The sequence below is a fragment of the Myxocyprinus asiaticus genome, chromosome 20, assembly GCF_019703515.2.
Source record: "Myxocyprinus asiaticus isolate MX2 ecotype Aquarium Trade chromosome 20, UBuf_Myxa_2, whole genome shotgun sequence".
NCBI lineage: Eukaryota > Metazoa > Chordata > Actinopteri > Cypriniformes > Catostomidae > Myxocyprinus > Myxocyprinus asiaticus.
This window is the reverse complement of record NC_059363.1, coordinates 1845136-1870420: the sequence shown is the minus strand read 5'-3', so window position 1 is coordinate 1870420 and position 25285 is coordinate 1845136. Positions and strand designations below refer to the sequence as shown.

General features: G+C 40.5%; 2 protein-coding genes across 11 annotated transcripts in view; both read left to right on the top strand.

Annotated features, from left to right (window-relative positions):
* Positions 1-25285, top strand: part of LOC127410768 (zona pellucida sperm-binding protein 3-like) — a 41241-nt gene that overhangs the window by 4076 nt on the left and 11880 nt on the right. The window lies entirely within an intron of this gene.
* Positions 286-24055, top strand: LOC127410742 (zona pellucida sperm-binding protein 3-like). 10 transcript variants are annotated; one of them, XM_051645952.1, is made up of 8 exons: positions 286-529; positions 657-774; positions 11968-12053; positions 22986-23163; positions 23411-23528; positions 23600-23685; positions 23749-23840; positions 23905-24055. In XM_051645952.1, the coding sequence occupies exons 3-8, from the start codon at positions 12017-12019 to the stop codon at positions 23976-23978; spliced, it is 585 nt and encodes a 194-aa protein (XP_051501912.1). In that variant the 5' UTR covers positions 286-529; positions 657-774; positions 11968-12016; the 3' UTR covers positions 23979-24055. The 10 variants fall into 10 exon arrangements, with proteins under 10 accessions (XP_051501912.1, XP_051501915.1, XP_051501914.1 ...); XM_051645955.1 differs by lacking the exons at positions 22986-23163; positions 23411-23528; positions 23600-23685 and adding exons at positions 846-931; positions 11354-11531; positions 11779-11896; XM_051645954.1 differs by lacking the exons at positions 22986-23163; positions 23411-23528; positions 23600-23685; positions 23749-23840 and adding exons at positions 846-931; positions 11354-11531; positions 11779-11896; positions 12117-12208.

Below are 25285 nucleotides of genomic sequence, written 5' to 3'. Positions count from 1 at the left end.
AATGCCCTGACAACCACCCTAAACATTTGGCAGTTTTTGCCTGAAGCACTGCTCTCCTTGTCAAACTGCAGGTTTCAGAATGTGAGCAGTAATGTCTTGATGCCTGCGTGGGTCCCTTTTGCTTCAATGGCGGCTGGGGAAGAAGTCTTGGTTTTCTCCTTGAAGCTCATGACTGGTTTGTATTTAATCCAAATTCAGCTTTGTGACTGGCTGTATCTGAAATGTGGTTTCTCTTGCAGATGACTGGTCCTTCCAGAGGCCTTCCAACTTGTATTTCCTGGGTGACATTATTAAATTTGAAGCCTCTGTGAATCTGTTCAATCATGGTCCCCTACGTGTTCTTGTGGACAGTTGTGTGGCCACTCCATTGCCTGATGTGCAAGCTCAGCCCAGATATTCCTTTATTGAGAATCATGGGTAAGATTCATTCTGCAATAGTTGCCCTCCAGCTAGGTCCAGGAGGTAATGCCTGGCAGCCAGACATTTTTAGGTTAAATGTTTGGTGTAGGGTTGCGTCAAGTTGGTTTAGGTGAGTGTCTTTCTGTTAGACTCCAAACAAACCTAATTAATGCAGTGACTGCCACAACTGGTGGTTGTCTTGTGGACTAGATACCAAAAGCCATTTGTAAGGGTAATGTCACCCTTTTGTCTTTTAGATGCTTTGTGGATGGCAAGTCTACAGGTTCCAGCTCCTACTTCCTGCCTCAAACTCGGACTGACCAACTGCAGTTCCAGCTTGAAGCCTTCCTGTTCCAGCAAGGAGACCATCCCTCTGTATGTAGAAATGTGGATCATGAGTTGATTCACTCTTGCAATCAGTTTTGTGACTTCTGTTGCTCTTGCAGATCTACATCACATGCATTCTGAAGGCCACTCTTGCCTCCACACCCACTGATGCCCAGCACAAGTCTTGTTCCTTCTATTCCAATGGGTAAGCTTGCCATGTTGAGTGTGCTTAAGCTGAAGGTGCAGTGTCTGATCATCTAAATTGCAGGTGGTTTGCTGCTGATGGCAATGACCAAGTCTGTGGCTGTTGTGACTTGACATGTGGAGCAGACAGTTTGAGTGCCCTTGCTGGCTATGGAGGTTGGTAGAATGCATTTCTAAGGTGTCCCTAAAAGAGGAGTTTCTTAACCTTGTTCTTTTCTAGGTCCTCAGTGGGAAGGGAAGACCACCTTTGGTCCCATCATGGTTCAAGGGCAGAAAAAGACTGGATTTCAATAAAAACTGGCAAAATGGGCCATATTCCTTTTACTCTGTTTGGCTTTGTGTTTTTCATGTGACTCTGAACTCTTAGCTTTCTAGTAAAGCTGATTGAGTAGGTAATTGGTCCCATTGGTAGACCAATTTGCCTGTTAATTTTATACAAATCAAACCTATGAGTATTTAACCAGGGCTGTTAACTTAAATTCATTTGGTTGTCAACCTAAGTCTGTAGTGTCTTGGTCACTCAAATGTCTGCCAGGCAAATTGCCTGAGTGACCAGTGTTTCTTAATAAATTGATACTCTTGCAAGCTAGGTTTTTGGCTTGTCTGATGCACCACTTGCTAGCTTCATGTGAGGTTGGTAGCTCAGTGGTATTAATTTGAAAAATGCATTTGGTGTTACATCTGTAAGGGTGCCTGGGTTTGGTCCTGGCAGGCAGCAGATGCCCTTACCCATCCTTAACCTTTGCAAGACAAAGGTGTAAATCCTGTTTGGTGCAGATTATGCTTAAGTGTCAAGATTCTTGCGTGAGTTCTGTCAATGGAAACATGACACTTTACATCTGACTCTTGTCCTTTAGTTTATTGACATCTAACTTTCTAAAGTGTCAGATTTTATTGCTATAGAACTTTTCCTAAAGTTCTCAAATAGAAAGCCAGTTTAAATTGTTTCTTGGGTTATACTGTAGCCAACACCACACTTAAGATTAAACCCTTATTTGGCTGGTTTAATGTCATGTAGGGTATGTACCACATTTCTCAGACTTCCATTTCTGCACTGCAATTTTCAAAAAGAAGCCCCCTTTTCAGGACACTAGAGTTTATTAATCCAAAACTTCAGATCTCTTGTAAAGGGTTTAAGTGTTTTGCATGCTTGTTCAATGGACCACTAACATGCACCTGTGGAATGGTTTAAGACACAAACTTGGGTCACTTTAGTGTCCTTTCTACTGATTAGGAAAAACAGCTGTGCAGGGATGCTGCTCCTCTGCGTGAATGTGCCTTGAGGCATGATGACTGCAGATGTGGCCAGGGCAATAAATTGCAATGTCCATACTGTGAGACGCCTAAAACAGCGCTACAGGGAGACGGGAAGGACGGCTGATCATCCTCACAATGGCAGACCACGTGTAACAACACCTGGCCAAGATTGGTACATCTGAATATCACCTGCAGAACAGGTACAGGATGGCAACAACAGCCCAAGTTACACCAGGAATGCGCAATTCCTCCAGTGCTCGGACTGTCAGCAATAGGCTGAGAGAGGCTGGACTGAGGGCTTGTAGGCCTGTTGTAAGGCAAGTCCGTACCCAGCAGCAACACCGCCTATGGGTACAGACCCACCTTCACTGGACCAGTCGCAGTATTGTCTCACCAGGGGTGATTGTTGGACTTGTGTTTATCGTCGAAGGCATGAGTGTTACACCAAGGCCTGTACTTGAGTGGGATTGAGTTGGAGGGTCTGTCATGGTCTGGGGTGGTGTCACAGCATCATCAGACCAAGCTTGTCATTGCAGGCAATCTCGACACTGTGCATTACAGGGAAGACATCCTCTTCCTCCATGTGGTACCCTTCCTGCAGGCTCATCCTGACATGACCCTCCAGCATGACAATGCCACCAGCCATACTGCTTATTCTGTGCATGACTTCCTGCAAGACAGGAATGTCAGTGTTCTGCCATGGTCAGCGAAGAGCCCATATCTCAATCCCATTGAGCATGTCTGGGACCTGTTGGACCAGAGGGTGAGGGCTAGAGCCAATCCACAGCAACATCTCACAGCAAGAACTGGCTAATCTGGTGCAGTCCATGAGGATGAGATGCACTGCAGTACTTAATGCAGCTTGTGGCCACACCAGATACTGACTTATTTTTATGACCCCCACTACCCCTCCTTTATTCAGGGACACATTATTCCATTTCTGTTAGTAACATATCTGTGAAACTTGCTCAGTTTATGTCTTAGTTGTTGAATCTTTTCATGTTCATACAAATATTTACACGTTAACTTTGCTGAAAATAAAAGCAGTTGAAAATGAGAGGACGTTTCTGAGTTTACTTCTGTCTTTTAGTACAATTTACTTTGATTATTGTACTTTCACTGTCTCCTGTTTTTTTGGTGATTTACATTCTGTGCATTATGCCCCCTACTGGGCAGGGAGGATAATTTATGATTAAAAAAAGGACTTAAATATTGATCTGTTTCTCTCCACCTATCATACCACTTCTGAAGATATCAGTTTAACCACTGGATTACTTTTATGCTCTTTTTGTGGATTTTGGATCTTCAAAATGTTGGCACCCTTCACTTGCATTGTATGGACCTAAAGAGCTGAGATTTATTAATTTTTTTCTCCCCAATTTGGAATGCCCAATTCCCAATGCGCTCTAAGTCCTCGTGGTTGTGTAGTGACTCTCCTCAATCCGGGTGGCGGATGACTAATCTCAGTTGCTTCCGTGTCTGAGACCGTCAATCCGTGCATTTTATCACGTGGCTTGTTGAGCACATTACTGCAGAGACGTAGCTCGTGTGAAGGCTCACGCTATTCCCTGCGGCATCCACACACAACTCACCACGTGCCCCACCGAGAGCAAGAACCACATTATAGCGACCACGAGGAGGTTACCCCATGTGACTCTACCCTCTCTCGCAACCGGGCCAATTTGGTTGCTTAGGAGACCTGGCTGTAGTCACTCTGCATGCCCGGGATTCGAACTCGCGACTCCAGGGGTGGTAGTCAGCGTCAATACTTGCTGAGCTACCCAGGACCCCTAGAGTGGAGATATTCTTAAAATCTTCATTTGTGTTCTGCAGAAGAAAGTCATACACATCTGGGATGCCAGGAGGATGAGTAAATCATGAGAATTTTCATTTTTGGGTGAACTATTCCTTTAAGTGTTTTTAAAATTATTAGCTTCACATTTCTGCCTTTAAACCCTACAAAAATTGCCCCCATTCACTTCCGTTACAAGTACCTCACTGTAAACCTTGATATTTACTTTTAAAATAAAAGTGGAGAGGAGTCGAAATAAAAATAAATGATAATCAACATGACACAAATTCTGTCGGTAGTCATTCTGACTACTCATTCCACTCTTTTAATGTCTGAGGTGTTATAAAATGGAAAAAACAAAAATGTTGACCGACCAAAACACAGAAACCTCGAACAAACTTGATGTTTTATCTGTGATTGTAAAGTAAAAAAAGAAAAGTTTCAGATGTTCAAGAAAGAAGCACTTCATAATACTAATAAAAATACAGTGATATTTTGTAGAACGGTAGATGTATGAACCGTACACTACACGTGTAGTAGTTAGTCTACTACATAAAGAATGTACCCACTGTTTTAGTCAGGTTTATGCAAGGTTAGTGCTGGTTTAGTGATTTTTATGTCGGTTAGATGTTGGTTAATACTGATTTGGTGCCGTTTTGAGGCTGGTTACTGCTGATTTATGCTGGTTGGTACTGATTTGATGTTGAAGCATAGAAATGCCATTTTATTAAATATTGTTTGTGTGTTTTCAACATTTCTAACAGCTGAGAGACACGCGCTGCCAATGAGAAATCATCATGTAGTATGAGGAACATCTCATCACACTCATGAACTTCCATGAGGAGAAAGACTATCTGCCAGAATAGAGTATGTTCTGTTTATCTTGACTCAGTGTGTCTACATAGAGTTATATTGTGAAGACATACTAGGTCTCAACATCTCAAAGCCAGACTTTTGACAATCAGAATAAAGTCTGGTCCACATTACAGCTTATTCTGAACAAGAACCACCCACGCTATGTTCACACAAGCAGGAAATAATTTTATTTTTTTTCCTACATTTTTTTTAGACTGACTTAAAACCAGCAGCTTAGCTAGACCATGGCTGATAGAGCTGAAGCCCCTGGATCTTTTGTTAATAGCCCCAAATTATTTTTTGTGATGAGAAAAAAAAAGAGGAAAAAAGTAAGGCTTAATGTTAATTACATCAGGGTACAAAAGCAACAAGGCAGCCTTCAATTCTGGCTTCAAATGTAAATTAATTCCAATCAGTGAGTTCAATTTGCATTAATTGACAGTTCGCACTTTGACTTTCGTGCTCAAGTTCATCAGACTAAACGTTACGCCTCGTGTTGGAGATTTCTGTTTTCTCTCACGGGGTGCAGCTTTTGTGTATTAGAGGCACTGAGGTTATATTATGCAAGCCTTATTTCTAAATATATAATCTTTAAAAACCTAATTTGTAATCTTCATTTGTTTTTAACAATCCACACACCAAGTAGATTTTACTCTATGCGCCAGTCAACTTGTTCGGTTATTCGGGTTTAGTCGGGAGTCGGTATGCGGGAATAAAGAATGTTTATTGCAATGCAAACGCAACTCAAAATAGCAGCACATTGAGCTATAAGCGTAAATAGCATAATACATGGGTCTTAAAATGATAAAATCTTACAATAAGTCAAACAAAAATGACTGCCTGTATATGCGCTCTGCCCGGGCTGATTCACATTTCCATGTCATGTGCGTGGCGTTAAATTGCTGCATTTAAATGGCCTCTTTGGGGTGCCTTGATTTTTAAATGGTTTATAATCAAATGACATTTAACTTATCTAATTTTGGTACTTAAGTCTGCACACCAGAGCAAAAGGGAAAGGGTCTTACTGTTAATCAAGCTTTGAAACTGTGCTTTGTTAAAAACAGCCTGGAATCATGTTTAATAGCAGTCATGAAACCCAACGCAGGTGTTTCGAGATGTGTTTATAAAAAATGACGTTATTTTTAACTTTACTCGGTGATCCCACGATGCCGTTTTATTGCCATGTTAAATATTTACGATTTTGATAAAGTCGTAATATTTTGTGAATAAAGTAAAAATTACAAGAATATAGTTGTAGCATTTTTAGATTATAGTAATAATATTTTGAAAGTACAAATTATTAGAATAAAGTTGTAGCATTGAGAGAATAAAGTAGAAATATTAGAAAAAATATCTCAATATTAGTCTAAACAGAGCGTCATTTTCACAATGATAGAATGGACACCGAGCCGGCAGCTTCGTTAATGTAAGAGATGGATGTGGAGGACGTAGTTAAATCATACTTTAGGATTGGATTTTGCAATAAAGAAATCCTTGATCTTTTGGCTCATCAGCACAGAGTTATTAGTATCCGGACACTGCAGCGGTTATGTAGGAAATTTAATTTATTCAGGAGAAAGAACCAGACAGATTCAAGCAGTCCCGCTCTGCGTTGTTATTGGGGTTTTCGTCTCTAAACAACACTGTAACTGAGGGGACGTTACCACATACAATGTCTTGATATGGACTTATATAATTCACAGCAGTTCCAATTATTCTTCGCTTCACTTGAGTGCGAGCCTATATCTCGCGCCTCCCTTAACAGGCGCCCACATGTGGAAAACTCATGTACTAATGCACACCTCATTCATGATGAACAGAGAGCTTGCAAAAACTTCCCACAAATTCAGCTCGGTTGTGTAGCCAAGTTATCTCGCTGGTGTTGTATGTAATGACCCAGATGCTCCACTTTGCTCTTGTCCACCACATCACTTTGATGTTACTTTCCTTTTGATTTATTCTCAAAATATTATGACTTTAATCTCATAATGCTTTGACTTTCTTATTATTTTTACTTTATTCTCAAAATATTATGAAAAATGACAATTGCAAATTTAAATTGTTAAATTACTTTGATTTTATTGTTAGCGTTAATTTCTGCACAATGAACAATGAACCGACAAGTTGTAATTCCAAATAGGATGATTTTACTTACTCTATTATAGTAATAAGATGTTTTCTGATAATGTACAGCTATCAGTGCTAAATTATATCCCATTGTAAACAACTTTATTTTTCATTCAGAAAATAAATATTTTAAATTGTTAAAGCAATGCATTGTCTCTTTCTTTTTGTTGTTTTGCTTGAAAGAATGCAATTGTGTTGTCCAAACGGATGCATTGACAAACATGCCTTAAAAAACAGGACCGTGGCGGTACTTTGTAAAAGTGTTTTTATATAATTCTTTATTTTTCAATTTTAGCCCATTTTATCTTCTTAAAATTTGTAGTTATTTAGACTTTTGTATCCATATGATGTCATATTGCATGCATAATAATGATACGACTTGTCAGTGCTAGAATTTCCATGTCAGCTACACATTTTAACACTAAATTCACAACAATGGAAGCTAAAATTTGAAATTGGATTCCACATATAAGTGACACCACTATGCAGTAAGTGCAGTGTGTCTGTCTAAGCTGTTTGAGAAAATCTAAGGGGGGCAATGCCCTCCCCAACACCATGAATCATATACAGGTGCATCTCAATAAATTAGAATGTCGTGGAAAAGTTCATTTATTTCAGTAATTCAACTCAAATCGTGAAACTCGTGTATTAAATAAATTCAATGCACACAGACTGAAGTAGTTTAAGTCTTTGGTTCTTTTAATTGTGATGATTTTGGCTCACATTTAACAAAAACCCACCAATTCACTATCTCAAAAAATTAGAATATGGTGACATGCCAATCAGCTAATCAACACAAAACAACTGCAAAGGTTTCCTGAGCCTTCAAAATGGTCTCTCAGTTTGGTTCACTAGGCTACACAATCATGGGGAAGACTGCTGATCTGACAGTTGTCCAGAAGACAATCATTGACACCCTTCACAAGGAGGGTAAGCCACAAACATTCATTGCCAAAGAAGCTGGCTGTTCACAGAGTGCTGTATCCAAGCATGTTAACAGAAAGTTGAGTGGAAGGAAAAAGTGTGGAAGAAAAAGATGCACAACCAACCGAGAGAACCGCAGCCTTATGATTGTCAAGCAAAATCAATACAAGAATTTGGGTGAACTTCACAAGGAATGGACTGAGGCTGGGGTCAAGGCATCAAGACACAGACATGTCAAGGAATTTGGCTACAGTTGTCGTATTCCTCTTGTTAAGCCACTCCTGAACCACAGACAACGTCAGAGGCGTCCTACCTGGGCTAAGGAGAAGAAAAACTGGACTGTTGCCCAGTGGTCCAAAGTCCTCTTTTCAGATGAGAGCAAGTTTTGTATTTCATTTGGAAACCAAGGTCCAAGAGTCTGGAGGAAGGGTGGAGAAGCTCATAGCCCAAGTTGCTTGAAGTCCAGTGTTAAGTTTCCACAGTCTGTGATGATTTGGGGTGCAATGTCATCTGCTGGTGTTGGTCCATTGTGTTTTTTGAAAACCAAAGTCACTGCACCTGTTTACCAAGAAATTTTGGAGCACTTCATGCTTCCTTCTGCTGACCAGCTTTTTAAAGATGCTGATTTCATTTTCCAGCAGGATTTGGCACCTGCCCACACTGCCAAAAGCACCAAAAGTTGGTTGAATGACCATGGTGTTGGTGTGCTTGACTGGCCAGCAAACTCACCAGACCTGAACCCCATAGAGAATCTATGGGGTATTGTCAAGAGGAAAATGAGAAACAAGAGACCAAAAAATGCAGATGAGCTGAAGGCCACTGCCAAAGAAACCTGGGCTTCCATACCACCTCAGCAGTGCCACAAACTGATCACCTCCATGCCACGCCGAATTGAGGCAGTAATTAAAGCAAAAGGAGCCCCTACCAAGTATTGAGTACATATACAGTAAATGAACATACTTTCCAGAAGGCTAACAATTCACTAAAAATGTTTTTTTTTTTTTATGGGTCTTATGATGTATTCTAATTTTTTGAGATAGTGAATTGGTGGGTTTTTGTTAAATGTGAGCCAAAATCATCACAATTAAAAGAACCAAAGACTTAAACTACTTCAGTCTGTGTGCATTGAATTTATTTAATACACGAGTTTCACTGAAATAAATGAACTTTTCCACGACATTCTAATTTATTGAGATGCACCTGTATGTGCCATGGTATTAACATGGTACTCCAAGACACTTCAAAGAATACAATGCTATATGTCAAAAATATATGGTAACAAGATGTTGTGTGTTTGACTTTTGTATTACTTATAATTTAAATGTACACACACAGAGCCACAGAGGGTTAGAACTGACACTATTCTGGGAATTATCATTTTTTGTTGTGGATCATTTAATATGAAAATCATTCATTTCAAATGTTATGAAACTGACAGTTCCACTGCATCATAACTTTATTGCACATTTAATTGAAAATACAAGAATTGTAAGATTTATGACTTAGTACCTGACCAAGTAGAGACAGTTTCTGGACTGCTAAGCTCCACACATTTTCAGCATCCTGATTTATAATAATTGTTATGGTTTAACCTGCTTACTCTCTTTCTATTTTAATCCAAATAAAGCCTCTCATACTAAATTTATAAAGCTCTCAAACAGTTAATATGCCAGCTGCATATATGTAGCTTCATCTCCAGCCTGATTGGGATATAGGTTATGGCCTCTCTATATTGTCATTTGTTAACGCTTGAATTCTGCAGGTCCAGGGTAGAATTAAGTTAATGAATTAAGCTGAAAGGGGAGGAGACACCTTAATTCAAAGCTGTATTTAATGGCCCAAGCTAGCAGTGGTGTGTACTGTGGCATTGTGTGTATGTTTGTCAAAATGGAGCTTAGTCAAGGTACAGTGGTGGTTCTCGTGTGTGCTGTTTTTGGGCTCTGTGGAGCATGGGAGAATTTGGGACGATTTAAAGATCCCAAATCAGATTTGGCTTCTGCGGCTTCTTCATCCAGAGGTCCTGTCTTTTCACCTGCTGGTCTTTGGAATCATAAACAGATGGCTGCTCCATATCAGAGTGCTTTGAGTGGTGATTCCAGAGGGCTTGTGCAAGAGCCTCTTGGTGTTCAGACCAAGCAGCTACTGCAAGGTCCAGTGAAGCCATTGGACTGGAGATACCCCATTGTTCCTGAAGTACTGAGCAAGTTGGCAGTGGATTTTCAGTTGCGGCAGCCTGTTACTCCTAGCAGTGTAGCTGTTCAATGTGGAGAGAGAGCAGTACTTGTAGAAGCAAAGCGAGACTTGTTTGGTAATGGTCTCTTGATCCAGCCATCTGGCCTTACTTTGGGAGGCTGTTCTGCAGTTGGTGAGGACTCCGATTCGAAGGTTCTCATCTTTGAATATGAGCTACAGGACTGCAACAGTGTGCTGATGGTGAGAATTCCGTACACCACTCTTTGCTGTAGCTGAGTATGAACATCTGTAACCATCAGTCGTTTTTACAGCTGACTGAAGATGAGCTCGTCTACATCTTTGCCCTTACATACACCCCTGAGCCATTTGCTGGAACTCCGATTCACAGGGCTAATAGTGCCAACATTGGCATTCAGTGCCATTATTCAAGGCAAGTGATCTTGTAACATTCAGCTCCAAGTCATGGTGATTTCTAAGGGGAGTATTACTATAGCTTGTACTTCTAGGCTTTGTTAGACCCATCATTAAGCATGGAACTTGGTGTAAAACCTGTTCCTTGACTACTATCCTTCAATGCAAGTGTTCATTTGGCAGCAGAGCTGGCAACACTCTTGCAATGTAACTTTGAAGCCTACAAGCTAACAGCAAGTAGCCTTCCTATGAGTTGCACTGAAGATATTTGGCTTCACTACTAGCTGCTAACTGAATGTAGACTGTCTCCTTGAGACTGAAAGTGAACCATTGACCATTTTACTTTATAAATGCAGAGGCTCAAGTAAACGAGTTATTTCTCTGAAGTGGCTAATCCACATGCAAGCATGGCTACTTTTTAGCTGAGTACACCAACACCATTTGGCAGCCATTTTATCCCTTGGGACTCTTTCAGTCATGAGTACAGCTTTAACTTGACTGAGGAAAGGTAAACTGAAGATGTTTGCTGGAATTTTTAAATCTGCAGTTTCAGTAATTTCTCGCATAAGTTTGTGCCTTAGCTTGCTGGAAATTGCACAAGCTTTTATCACCTTAACCCCATGGCATGCCCTGGCAACCACCCTAAACATTTTGGCAGTTTTTGCCTGAAGCACTGCTCTCCTTGTCAAACTGCAGGTTTCAGAATGTGAGCAGTAATGTCTTGATTCCCGCATGGGTCCCTTTCGCTTCGGTGGCGGCTGGGGAAGAAGTCTTGGTTTTCTCCTTGAAGCTCATGACTGGTTTGTATTTAATCCAAATTCAGCTTTGTGACTGGCTGTATCTGAAATGCGGTTTCTCTTGCAGATGACTGGTCCTTCCAGAGGCCTTCCAACTTGTTTTTCCTGGGTGACATTATTAAATTTGAAGCCTCCGTGAATCTGTTCAATCATGGTCCTCTACGTGTTGTTGTGGACAGTTGTGTGGCCACTCCATTGCCTGATGTGCAAGCTCAGCCAAGATATTCCTTTATTGAGAATCATGGGTAAGATTTGTTCTGCAATAGTTGACCTCCAGCTAGGTCCAGGAGGTAATGCCTGGCAGCCAAGAGTTTTTGGATTATTGAATGTTTGGTGTAGGGTTGCATCAAGTGTTGGGGTTTAGGTGACCGTCTTTCTGTGGGACTCCAAACAAACCCAATTAATGCAGTGACTGCCACAACTGGTGGGTGTCTTGTGGACTACTTGATACCCCTACAAATTGCTCTTGGTAATGCCACCATCTGTTTTCAGGTGCTTTGTGGATGGCAAGTCTACAGGTTCCAGCTCATACTTCCTGCCTCAAACTCGGACTGACCAACTACAGTTCCAGCTCGAAGCCTTCCTGTTCCAGCAAGGAGACCATCCCTCTGTATGTAGAAATGTGGATCATGAGTTGATTCACTCTTGCAATCAGTTCTGTGACTTCTGTTGCTCTTGCAGATCTACATCACATGCATTCTGAAGGCCACTCTTGCCTCCACACCCACTGATGCCCAGCACAAGTCTTGTTCCTTCTATTCCAATGGGTAAGCTTGCCATGTTGAGTGTGCTTAAGCTGAAGGTGCAGTGTCTGATCATCTAAATTGCAGGTGGTTTGCTGCTGATGGCAATGACCAAGTCTGTGGCTGTTGTGACTTGACGTGTGGAGCAGACAGTTTGAGTGCCCCTGCTGGCTATGGAGGTTGGTAGAATGCATTTCTAAGGTGTCCCTAAAAGAGGAGTTTCTTAACCTTGTTCTTTTCTAGGTCCTCAGTGGGAAGGGAAGACCACCTTTGGTCCCATCATGGTTCAAGGGCAGAAAAAGACTGGATTTCAATAAAACTGGCAAAATGGGCCATATTCCTTTTACTCTGTTTGGCTTTGTGTTTTTCATGTGACTCTGAACTACTCCTAGGAGAACTGGTTTGAGTAGGTAATTGGTGATTCCCATTGGCGTTATCAATATCCCATGTACCATCAGCCCAATTATGCCTGTTTAGTCTTTGCTCTGTATTAAATCAACCTATAACTGTTAGGTCATAAAAGGATTTGTGACTGTTTTCCAGCATCAATTAAGCTGATGGAAACTCAAGTCATCGCTAAACTTTCACATGTTGACAATATTCCTCCACTTTAACTCCAGTGCATTATCTCAGATACTTCAAATGATGCGGGGAAAAACTGGTTTGGAAACCCTTTGTGAATTTACACTAACCTACTGTAGTGTCCCATGGTTTCTTTCATTTTCCCCCTTCCCTGTATGAAGTTTACCAAGTGAAATTCTCGGGCCTTTCCTTTACACAAGCTTAAGGTAGCTCTACTCCGTTCCTGTAGACAAAGTTGGCTGAATGACGTTCTCAATGTTCTACACTTCTGACTGAACTTTGACCAATGCCAGTTCTTTCAGAAGACTTCAGAATATTAAGTTAAATATCTTATATCTAACCCTTTTTACCTCCCATAGCATTTGCTGAGCTCCAGAAAATGTGACTTGCTTTATGATGCTGACACTTTAGATGGCAATCAAGTTCAGTTGGTGGTTAAAAGTTGCTGGACATAATGCAGTTATGATGGTGACAATAGTTTAAAATAGCCTCCTGAATATCAGGAATGTATCCTACAGTATATAAACCCTGATATTATACCAGTGTTTCTTTAATAGCTGTGCACCCTGCATATACACATGGATGGCCCTCTTATACTAAGGGTACATTTACATGACAATGTACTAAAAACTGAGATGTTTTTTTTTCCTTTGACATTTTTGAAAAGTGTCACATACAGACAGTTGTCAATGATCCCAGTTCAAACAGATTTGCAAAAAACGACTAAACACTATGCACGCCAGGCAAGTAGTTGTAAAACCAGTAGTTGATTTTGTAAAGAAATACATGTCTGCCCAAGCGTTCTTCCACAGAGCACTGAATACAAACGATGAAGATGGTGACCGCATCGAACAATTGACTGGATGGACAATGAGGTTGCTTTATTACTTTGCTGGAGACGCGTCAAACACAGTCCTTTAGTCCACCATCGTAGCTTTGAATGTCTCGCAAGTTGTTGAAGTACTTGCATGCATGCCTATAGACTGAACCCATAATACGTGTGCGCATGATGGCATAATTTTCAATAACTTGCCCTTTGAAACTCGTTTTAAGAAGTTTGCGTTTTCAGGCCCCAAAACTCCTTGTGTAAAACAGCCAAAATGCATAGTTTTTCTGGTTTTAGTTGAAAATGTCATGTAACCCTAAGACCGAATGTTTCCCCCACTACTTGGTGCAGGTTTCCAGCTTGAACAGGGCCATGACGATTCGCTTTTGGGTCAGAACCGGTGACAACCTGTGATAGGCGAAACATCAGGACCAATATTACAGTCCTATCAGAAGGATAACTGCTCTCTTTTGATTGCAATTCCTCTTCTGATTGCTTTTATTTGTGAAATTAAAATGACAGTAAGCTGGCTAATTTCAATGAATCTCCCCATTTTACCAGAACTTCGGAGGAAAAAAATAGGGACATCTGGAAGGCGAATTAGTGATAAACACACATTTCTGCATGGAAACGGCTTAAGGACAGATTTATTTTGCACTAAACCAAAACTTATGCGACTTTTTTTTTTTTAGGCATGTCATCACACGTGCCATTTGAATGGAAGCACGCAGAAGATGGCAAATTTCGCAAAATTTGTTTTACGCATTTTCACATTGTTGATAACAAAATAGCACGAAAAGTGGATGGAAACTAGGCTAGTGTCTCTGCATATTAAGATGGACTAACAGTGTTGAACTAGGGCTGTCAACTGATTAAAAATGTAATCAAATTCATTTGGTTATGTCACATCAAACTGTTAAAGCTTGCAATGTTTTGGTCACAACCTTTGGCAGGCAAAATGCGTGACAAAGGTTGAGTGACCAATGTTGCTTAATAAATTGATACTCTTTGCAAGCCAGGATTGTGTGTGGGATATGTTTTATTGACTTTGCTAGAGCTTGTGTCTGACGCACCTACAAATAACGTCTCAAGTGTGCGAGGTTAGTTCATTGTCTTTTAATGTAGTTTGAGTCTTTGAAAAATGCATTAAGATCCTGGCATTTGGAATCACATCTGCCCATTGTAAAGGTGTCTGGGTTTGTTCCTGGCAGGCAGCAGATGCCGTAACCCATCCCTAATCCTAACCAATGCAAGGGAAAGGTGTTAATTTTGCAATTCCATTTGGTGGTGCAGATATTATGCTTAAGTGTGCAAGCAAGAATCTTGACTCATAAGTTCTGTCAATGGAAAACATGACATTTTACATCTCTGACTTGTCCTTTAGTTTATTGATGTCAAACTTTCCTACACAAGTGTCAGGTTTTTTATCATTGCTTCAAGTCTTTCCAAAAGGTCTCCTTTTTTATACCTGAAACATGTTTAAAATGGTCTGTTGGGTTATAGTGTAGCCAAAGACCACACTTCAGGTCAAACCCTTATTTGGCTGGTTTAATGTCATGTAGGGTGTGTCTGTACCATATTTCTCAGAGACTTCCATTCCTGCACTGCAGTTTCACCATGTAAAATCAGCAAAAAAGAAACGTCCCTTTTTCAGGACACTGTATTTTAAAGAAATTTGTGAAAGTCCAAATAATTTTACAGATCTTTATTGTACAGGGTTTAAACAATGTTTTCCATGCTTGTTCAATGAACCATAAACAATAAATGAACATGCACCTGTGGAACAGTCGTTAAGACACTAACAGCTTACAGACGGAAGGCAATTAAGGTCACAGTCCTAAAAACTTAGGACACTAAAGAGACCTTTCTACTGACTCTGAAAAACACCAAAATAAAGATGCCCAGGGCCCCTGCTCATCTGCGTGAACGTGCCTTAGACATGCTGCATGGAGGCATGAGGACTGCAGATGTGGCCAAGGCAATAAATTGCAATGTCCATACTGTGAGATGCCTAAAACAGCGCTACAGGGAGACAGGAAGGACAGCTGATCGTCCTCGCAGTGGCAGACCACGTGTAACAACACCTGCGCAAGATCGGTACATCTGAATATCACACCTGTGCGACAGCCCAAGATACACCAGGAATGCACAATCCCTCCAGTTCTCGGACTGTCCGCAATAGGCTGAGAGAGGCTGGACTGAGGGCTTGTATGCCTGTTGTTAGGCAGGTCCTTACCAGACATCACTGGCAACAACTTTGCCTATGGGCACAGACCCACCTTAGCTGGACCAGACAGGACTGGCAAAAAGTGCTCTTCACTGACGAGTCATGGTTTTGTCTCGCCAGGGGTGATGGTCGGACTAACGGAATGAGCGTTACACCAAGGCCTGTACTCTGGAGAGGGATTGGTTTGGAGGTGGAGGGTCTGTCATGGTCTGGGGCGGTGTGACACAGCATCATTGGACTAAGCTTGTTGTCATTGCAGGCAATCTCAACACTGTGCATTACAGGGAAGACATCCTCCTCCCTCATGTGGTACCCTTCCTGCAGGCTCATCCTGACATGACCCTCCAGCATGACAATGCCACCAGCCATACTGCTCGTTCTGTGCATGATTTCCTGCAAGACAGGAATGTCAGTGTTCTGCCATGGCCAGCAAAGAGCCAGGACCTCAATCCCATTGAGCACGTCTGGGACCTGTTGGATCGGAGGGTGAGGGCTAGGGCCAATCCCCCCAGAAATGTCCGGGAACTTGCAAGTGCCTTGGTGGAAGATTAACATCTCACAACAAGAACTGGCAAATCTGGTGCAGTCCATGAGGAGGAGATGCACTGCAGTACTTAATGCAGCTGGTGGCCACACCAGATACTGACTGTTACTTTTCACATGTCTGTGAAACTTGTTCAGTTTATGTCTTAGCTGTTGAATCTTTTTATATTCATACAAATATTTACACATGTTAAGTTTGCTGAAAATAAAAGCAGTTGAAAATGAGAGGACGTTTCTGAGTTTATTTCTGTCTTTGTTTAGTACAGTTTATTTGATTATTGTACTTTCACTGACTCCTGTTTTTTGGTGATTTACATTCTGTGCATTATGCCCCCTACTGGGCAGGGAGGATAATTTATGATTAAAAAAAGGACTTAAATATTGATCTGTTTCTCTCCACCTATCATACCACTTCTGAAGATATCAGTTTAACCACTGGATTACTTTTATGCTCTTTTTGTGGATTTTGGATCTTCAAAATGTTGGCACCCTTCACTTGCATTGTATGGATCTAAAGAGCTGAGATTTATTAATTTTTTTCTTCCCAATTTGGAATGCCCAATTCCCAATGCGCTCTAAGTCCTCGTGGTTGTGTAGTGACTCTCCTCAATCCGGGTGGCAGATGACTAATCTCAGTTGCTTCCGTGTCTGAGACCGTCAATCCGTGCATTTTATCACGTGGCTTGTTGAGCACATTACTGCAGAGACGTAGCTCGTGTGAAGGCTCACGCTATTCCCTGCGGCATCCACACACAACTCACCATGTGCCCCACCGAGAGCAAGAACCACATTATAGCGACCACGAGGAGGTTACCCCATGTGACTCTACCCTCTCTCGCAACTGGGCCAATTTGGTTGCTTAGGAGACCTGGCTGTAGTCACTCTGCATGCCCGGGATTTGAACTTGCGACTCCAGGGGTGGTAGTCAGCGTCAATACTTGCTGAGCTACCCAGGACTCCTAGAGTGGAGATATTCTTAAAATCTTCATTTGTGTTCTGCAGAAGAAAGTCATACACATCTGGGATGCCAGGAGGATGAGTAAATCATGAGAATTTTCATTTTTGGGTGAACTATTCCTTTAAGTGTTTTTAAAATTATTAGCTTCACATTTCTGCCTTTAAACCCTACAAAAATTGCCCCCATTCACTTCCGTTACAAGTACCTCACTGTAAACCTTGATATTTACTTTTAAAATAAAAGTGGAGAGGAGTCGAAATAAAAATAAATGATAATCAACATGACACAAATTCTGTCGGTAGTCATTCTGACTACTCATTCCACTCTTTTAATGTCTGAGGTGTTATAAAATGGAAAAAACAAAAATGTTGACCGACCAAAACACAGAAACCTCGAACAAACTTGATGTTTTATCTGTGATTGTAAAGTAAAAAAAGAAAAGTTTCAGATGTTCAAGAAGGAAGCACTTCATAATACTAATAAAAATACAGTGATATTTTGTAGAACGGTAGATGTATGAACCGTACACTACACGTGTAGTAGTTAGTCTACTACATAAAGAATGTACCCACTGTTTTAGTCAGGTTTATGCAAGGTTAGTGCTGGTTTAGTGATTTTTATGTCGGTTAGATGTTGGTTAATACTGATTTGGTGCCGTTTTGAGGCTGGTTACTGCTGATTTATGCTGGTTGGTACTGATTTGATGTTGAAGCATAGAAATGCCATTTTATTAAATATTGTTTGTGTGTTTTCAACATTTCTAACAGCTGAGAGACACGCGCTGCCAATGAGAAATCATCATGTAGTATGAGGAACATCTCATCACACTCGTGAACTTCCATGAGGAGAAAGACTATCTGCCAGAATAGAGTATGTTCTGTTTATCTTGACTCAGTGTGTCTACATAGAGTTATATTGTGAAGACATACTAGGTCTCAACATCTCAAAGCCAGACTTTTGACAATCAGAATAAAGTCTGGTCCACATTACAGCTTATTCTGAACAAGAACCACCCACGCTATGTTCACACAAGCAGGAAATAATTTTATTTTTTTCCTACATTTTTTTTAGACTGACTTAAAACCAGCAGCTTAGCTAGACCATGGCTGATAGAGCTGAAGCCCCTGGATCTTTTGTTAATAGCCCCAAATTATTTTTTGTGATGAGAAAAAAAAAAAAAAAAAAGAGGAAAAAAGTAAGGCTTAATGTTAATTACATCAGGGTACAAAAGCAACAAGGCAGCCTTCAATTCTGGCTTCAAATGTAAATTAATTCCAATCAGTGAGTTCAATTTGCATTAATTGACAGTTCGCACTTTGACTTTCGTGCTCAAGTTCATCAGACTAAACGTTACGCCTCGTGTTGGAGATTTCTGTTTTCTCTCACGGGGTGCAGCTTTTGTGTATTAGAGGCACTGAGGTTATATTATGCAAGACTTATTTCTAAATATATAATCTTTAAAAACCTAATTTGTAATCTTCATTTGTTTTTAACAATCCACACACCAAGTAGATTTTACTCTATGCGCCAGTCAACTTGTTCGGTTATTCGGGTTTAGTCGGGAGTCGGTATGCGGGAATAAAGAATGTTTATTGCAATGCAAACGCAACTCAAAATAGCAGCACAGTGAGCTATAAGCGTAAATAGCATAATACATGGGTCTTAAAATGATAAAATCTTACAATAAGTCAAACAAAAATGACTGCCTGTATATGCGCTCTGCCCGGGCTGATTCACATTTCCATGTCATGTGCGTGGCGTTAAATTGCTGCATTTAAATGGCCTCTTTGGGGTGCCTTGATTTTTAAATGGTTTATAATCAAATGACATTTAACTTATCTAATTTTGGTACTTAAGTCTGCACACCAGAGCAAAAGGGAAAGGGTCTTACTGTTAATCAAGCTTTGAAACTGTGCTTTGTTAAAAACAGCCTGGAATCATGTTTAATAGCAGTCATGAAACCCAACGCAGGTGTTTCGAGATGTGTTTATAAAAAATGACGTTATTTTTAACTTTACTCGGTGATCCCACGATGCCGTTTTATTGCCATGTTAAATATTTACGATTTTGATAAAGTCGTAATATTTTGTGAATAAAGTAAAAATTACAAGAATATAGTTGTAGCATTTTTAGATTATAGTAATAATATTTTGAGAGTAAAGTACAAATTATTAGAATAAAGTTGTAGCATTGAGAGAATAAAGTAGAAATATTAGAAAAAATATCTCAATATTAGTCTAAACAGAGCGTCATTTTCACAATGATAGAATGGACACCGAGCCGGCAGCTTCGTTAATGTAAGAGATGGATGTGGAGGACGTAGTTAAATCATACTTTAGGATTGGATTTTGCAATAAAGAAATCCTTGATCTTTTGGCTCATCAGCACAGAGTTATTAGTATCCGGACACTGCAGCGGTTATGTAGGAAATTTAATTTATTCAGGAGAAAGAACCAGACAGATTCAAGCAGTCCCGCTCTGCGTTGTTATTGGGGTTTTCGTCTCTAAACAACACTGTAACTGAGGGGACGTTACCACATACAATGTCTTGATATGGACTTATATAATTCACAGCAGTTCCAATTATTCTTCGCTTCACTTGAGTGCGAGCCTATATCTCGCGCCTCCCTTAACAGGCGCCCACATGTGGAAAACTCATGTACTAATGCACACCTCATTCATGATGAACAGAGAGCTTGCAAAAACTTCCCACAAATTCAGCTCGGTTGTGTAGCCAAGTTATCTCGCTGGTGTTGTATGTAATGACCCAGATGCTCCACTTTGCTCTTGTCCACCACATCACTTTGATGTTACTTTCCTTTTGATTTATTCTCAAAATATTATGACTTTAATCTCATAATGCTTTGACTTTCTTATTATTTTTACTTTATTCTCAAAATATTATGAAAAATGACAATTGCAAATTTAAATTGTTAAATTACTTTGATTTTATTGTTAGCGTTAATTTCTGCACAATGAACAATGAACCGACAAGTTGTAATTCCAAATAGGATGATTTTACTTACTCTATTATAGTAATAAGATGTTTTCTGATAATGTACAGCTATCAGTGCTAAATTATATCCCATTGTAAACAACTTTATTTTTCATTCAGAAAATAAATATTTTAAATTGCTAAAGCAATGCATTGTCTCTTTCTTTTTGTTGTTTTTCTTGAAAGAATGCAATTGTGTTGTCCAAACGGATGCATTGACAAACATGCCTTAAAAAACAGGACCGTGGCAGTACTTTGTAAAAGTGTGTTTTCATATAATCTATTTATTTTTATTTTTTTCAATTTTAGCTCATTTTATCTTCTTAAAATTTGTAGTTATTTAGACTTTTGTATCCATATGATGTTATATTGCATGCATAATAATGATACGACTTGTCAGTGCTAGAATTTTCATGTCAGCTACACATTTTATCACTAAATTCACAACAATGGAAGCTAAAATTTGAAATTGGATTCCACATATAAGTGACACCACTATGCAATAAGTGCAGTGTGTCTGTCTAAGCTGTTTGAGAAAATCTAAGGGGGTAATGCCCTCCCCAACACCATGAATCATATATGTGCCATGGTATTAACATGGTACTCCAAGACACTTCAAAGAATACAATGCCAGATGTCAAAAACATATGGTAACAAGATGTATAAATTATAATTTAAATGTACACACACAGAGCCACAGAGGGTTAGAACTGACACTATTCTGGAAACTATCATTTTTTGTTGTGGATCATTTAATATGAAAATCATTCATTTTAAATGTTATGAAACTGACAGTTCCACTGCATCATAACTTTATTGCACATTTAATGAAAAATACAAGAATTTTAAGATTTATGACTTAGTACCTGACCAAGTAGAGACAGTTTCTGGACTGCTAAGCTCCACACATTTTCAGCATCCTGATTTATATTAATTGTTATGGTTTAACCTGCTTACTCTCTTTCTATTTTAATCCAAATAAAGCCTCTCATACTAAATTTATAAAGCTCTCAAACAGTTAATATGCCAGCTGCATATATGTAGCTTCATCTCCAGCCTGATTGGGATATAGGTTATGGCCTCTCTATATTGTCATTTGTTAACACTTGAATTCTGCAGGTCCAGGGTAGAATTAAGTTAATGAATTAAGCTGAAAGGGGAGGAGACACCTTAATTCAAAGCTGTATTTAATGGCCCAAGCTAGCAGTGGTGTGTACTGTGGCATTGTGTGTATGTTTGTCAAAATGGAGCTTAGTCAAGGTACAGTGGTGGTTCTCGTGTGTGCTGTTTTTGGGCTCTGTGGAGCATGGGAGAATTTGGGACGATTTAAAGATCCCAAATCAGATTTGGCTTCTGCGGCTTCTTCATCCAGAGGTCCTGTCTTTTCACCTGCTGGTCTTTGGAATCATAAACAGATGGCTGCTCCATATCAGAGTGCTTTGAGTGGTGATTCCAGAGGGCTTGTGCAAGAGCCTCTTGGTGTTCAGACCAAGCAGCTACTGCAAGGTCCAGTGAAGCCATTGGACTGGAGATACCCCATTGTTCCTGAAGTACTGAGCAAGTTGGCAGTGGATTTTCAGTTGCGGCAGCCTGTTACTCCTAGCAGTGTAGCTGTTCAATGTGGAGAGAGAGCAGTACTTGTAGAAGCAAAGCGAGACTTGTTTGGTAATGGTCTCTTGATCCAGCCATCTGGCCTTACTTTGGGAGGCTGTTCTGCAGTTGGTGAGGACTCCGATTCGAAGGTTCTCATCTTTGAATATGAGCTACAGGACTGCAACAGTGTGCTGATGGTGAGAATTCCGTACACCACTCTTTGCTGTAGCTGAGTATGAACATCTGTAACCATCAGTCGTTTTTACAGCTGACTGAAGATGAGCTCGTCTACATCTTTGCCCTTACATACACCCCTGAGCCATTTGCTGGAACTCCGATTCACAGGGCTAATAGTGCCAACATTGGCATTCAGTGCCATTATTCAAGGCAAGTGATCTTGTAACATTCAGCTCCAAGTCATGGTGATTTCTAAGGGGAGTATTACTATAGCTTGTACTTCTAGGCTTTGTTAGACCCATCATTAAGCATGGAACTTGGTGTAAAACCTGTTCCTTGACGACTATCCTTCAATGCAAGTGTTCATTTGGCAGCAGAGCTGGCAACACTCTTGCAATGTAACTTTGAAGCCTACAAGCTAACAGCAAGTAGCCTTCCTATGAGTTGCACTTAAGATATTTGGCTTCACTACTAGCTGCTAACTGAATGTAGACTGTCTCCTTGAGACTGAAAGTGAACCATTGACCATTTTACTTTATAAATGCAGAGGCTCAAGTAAACGAGTTATTTCTCTGAAGTGGCTAATCCACATGCAAGCATGGCTACTTTTTAGCTGAGTACACCAACACCATTTGGCAGCCATTTTATCCCTTGGGACTCTTTCAGTCATGAGTACAGCTTTAACTTGACTGAGGAAAGGTAAACTGAAGATGTTTGCTGGAATTTTTAAATCTGCAGTTTCAGTAATTTCTCGCATAAGTTTGTGCCTTAGCTTGCTGGAAATTGCACAAGCTTTTATCACCTTAACCCCATGGCATGCCCTGGCAACCACCCTAAACATTTTGGCAGTTTTTGCCTGAAGCACTGCTCTCCTTGTCAAACTGCAGGTTTCAGAATGTGAGCAGTAATGTCTTGATTCCCGCATGGGTCCCTTTCGCTTCGGTGGCGGCTGGGGAAGAAGTCTTGGTTTTCTCCTTGAAGCTCATGACTGGTTTGTATTTAATCCAAATTCAGCTTTGTGACTGGCTGTATCTGAAATGCGGTTTCTCTTGCAGATGACTGGTCCTTCCAGAGGCCTTCCAACTTGTTTTTCCTGGGTGACATTATTAAATTTGAAGCCTCCGTGAATCTGTTCAATCATGGTCCTCTACGTGTTGTTGTGGACAGTTGTGTGGCCACTCCATTGCCTGATGTGCAAGCTCAGCCAAGATATTCCTTTATTGAGAATCATGGGTAAGATTTGTTCTGCAATAGTTGACCTCCAGCTAGGTCCAGGAGGTAATGCCTGGCAGCCAAGAGTTTTTGGATTATTGAATGTTTGGTGTAGGGTTGCATCAAGTGTTGGGGTTTAGGTGACCGTCTTTCTGTGGGACTCCAAACAAACCCAATTAATGCAGTGACTGCCACAACTGGTGGGTGTCTTGTGGACTACTTGATACCCCTACAAATTGCTCTTGGTAATGCCACCATCTGTTTTCAGGTGCTTTGTGGATGGCAAGTCTACAGGTTCCAGCTCATACTTCCTGCCTCAAACTCGGACTGACCAACTACAGTTCCAGCTCGAAGCCTTCCTGTTCCAGCAAGGAGACCATCCCTCTGTATGTAGAAATGTGGATCATGAGTTGATTCACTCTTGCAATCAGTTCTGTGACTTCTGTTGCTCTTGCAGATCTACATCACATGCATTCTGAAGGCCACTCTTGCCTCCACACCCACTGATGCCCAGCACAAGTCTTGTTCCTTCTATTCCAATGGGTAAGCTTGCCATGTTGAGTGTGCTTAAGCTGAAGGTGCAGTGTCTGATCATCTAAATTGCAGGTGGTTTGCTGCTGATGGCAATGACCAAGTCTGTGGCTGTTGTGACTTGACGTGTGGAGCAGACAGTTTGAGTGCCCCTGCTGGCTATGGAGGTTGGTAGAATGCATTTCTAAGGTGTCCCTAAAAGAGGAGTTTCTTAACTTTGTTCTTTTCTAGGTCCTCAGTGGGAAGGGAAGACCACCTTTGGTCCCATCATGGTTCAAGGGCAGAAAAAGACTGGATTTCAATAAAACTGGCAAAATGGGCCATATTCCTTTTACTCTGTTTGGCTTTGTGTTTTTCATGTGACTCTGAACTACTCCTAGGAGAACTGGTTTGAGTAGGTAATTGGTGATTCCCATTGGCGTTATCAATATCCCATGTACCATCAGCCCAATTATGCCTGTTTAGTCTTTGCTCTGTATTAAATCAACCTATAACTGTTAGGTCATAAAAGGATTTGTGACTGTTTTCCAGCATCAATTAAGCTGATGGAAACTCAAGTCATCGCTAAACTTTCACATGTTGACAATATTCCTCCACTTTAACTCCAGTGCATTATCTCAGATACTTCAAATGATGCGGGGAAAAACTGGTTTGGAAACCCTTTGTGAATTTACACTAACCTACTGTAGTGTCCCATGGTTTCTTTCATTTTCCCCCTTCCCTGTATGAAGTTTACCAAGTGAAATTCTCGGGCCTTTCCTTTACACAAGCTTAAGGTAGCTCTACTCCGTTCCTGTAGACAAAGTTGGCTGAATGACGTTCTCAATGTTCTACACTTCTGACTGAACTTTGACCAATGCCAGTTCTTTCAGAAGACTTCAGAATATTAAGTTAAATATCTTATATCTAACCCTTTTTACCTCCCATAGCATTTGCTGAGCTCCAGAAAATGTGACTTGCTTTATGATGCTGACACTTTAGATGGCAATCAAGTTCAGTTGGTGGTTAAAAGTTGCTGGACATAATGCAGTTATGATGGTGACAATAGTTTAAAATAGCCTCCTGAATATCAGGAATGTATCCTACAGTATATAAACCCTGATATTATACCAGTGTTTCTTTAATAGCTGTGCACCCTGCATATACACATGGATGGCCCTCTTATACTAAGGGTACATTTACATGACAATGTACTAAAAACTGAGATGTTTTTTTTTCCTTTGACATTTTTGAAAAGTGTCACATACAGACAGTTGTCAATGATCCCAGTTCAAACAGATTTGCAAAAAACGACTAAACACTATGCACGCCAGGCAAGTAGTTGTAAAACCAGTAGTTGATTTTGTAAAGAAATACATGTCTGCCCAAGCGTTCTTCCACAGAGCACTGAATACAAACGATGAAGATGGTGACCGCATCGAACAATTGACTGGATGGACAATGAGGTTGCTTTATTACTTTGCTGGAGACGCGTCAAACACAGTCCTTTAGTCCACCATCGTAGCTTTGAATGTCTCGCAAGTTGTTGAAGTACTTGCATGCATGCCTATAGACTGAACCCATAATACGTGTGCGCATGATGGCATAATTTTCAATAACTTGCCCTTTGAAA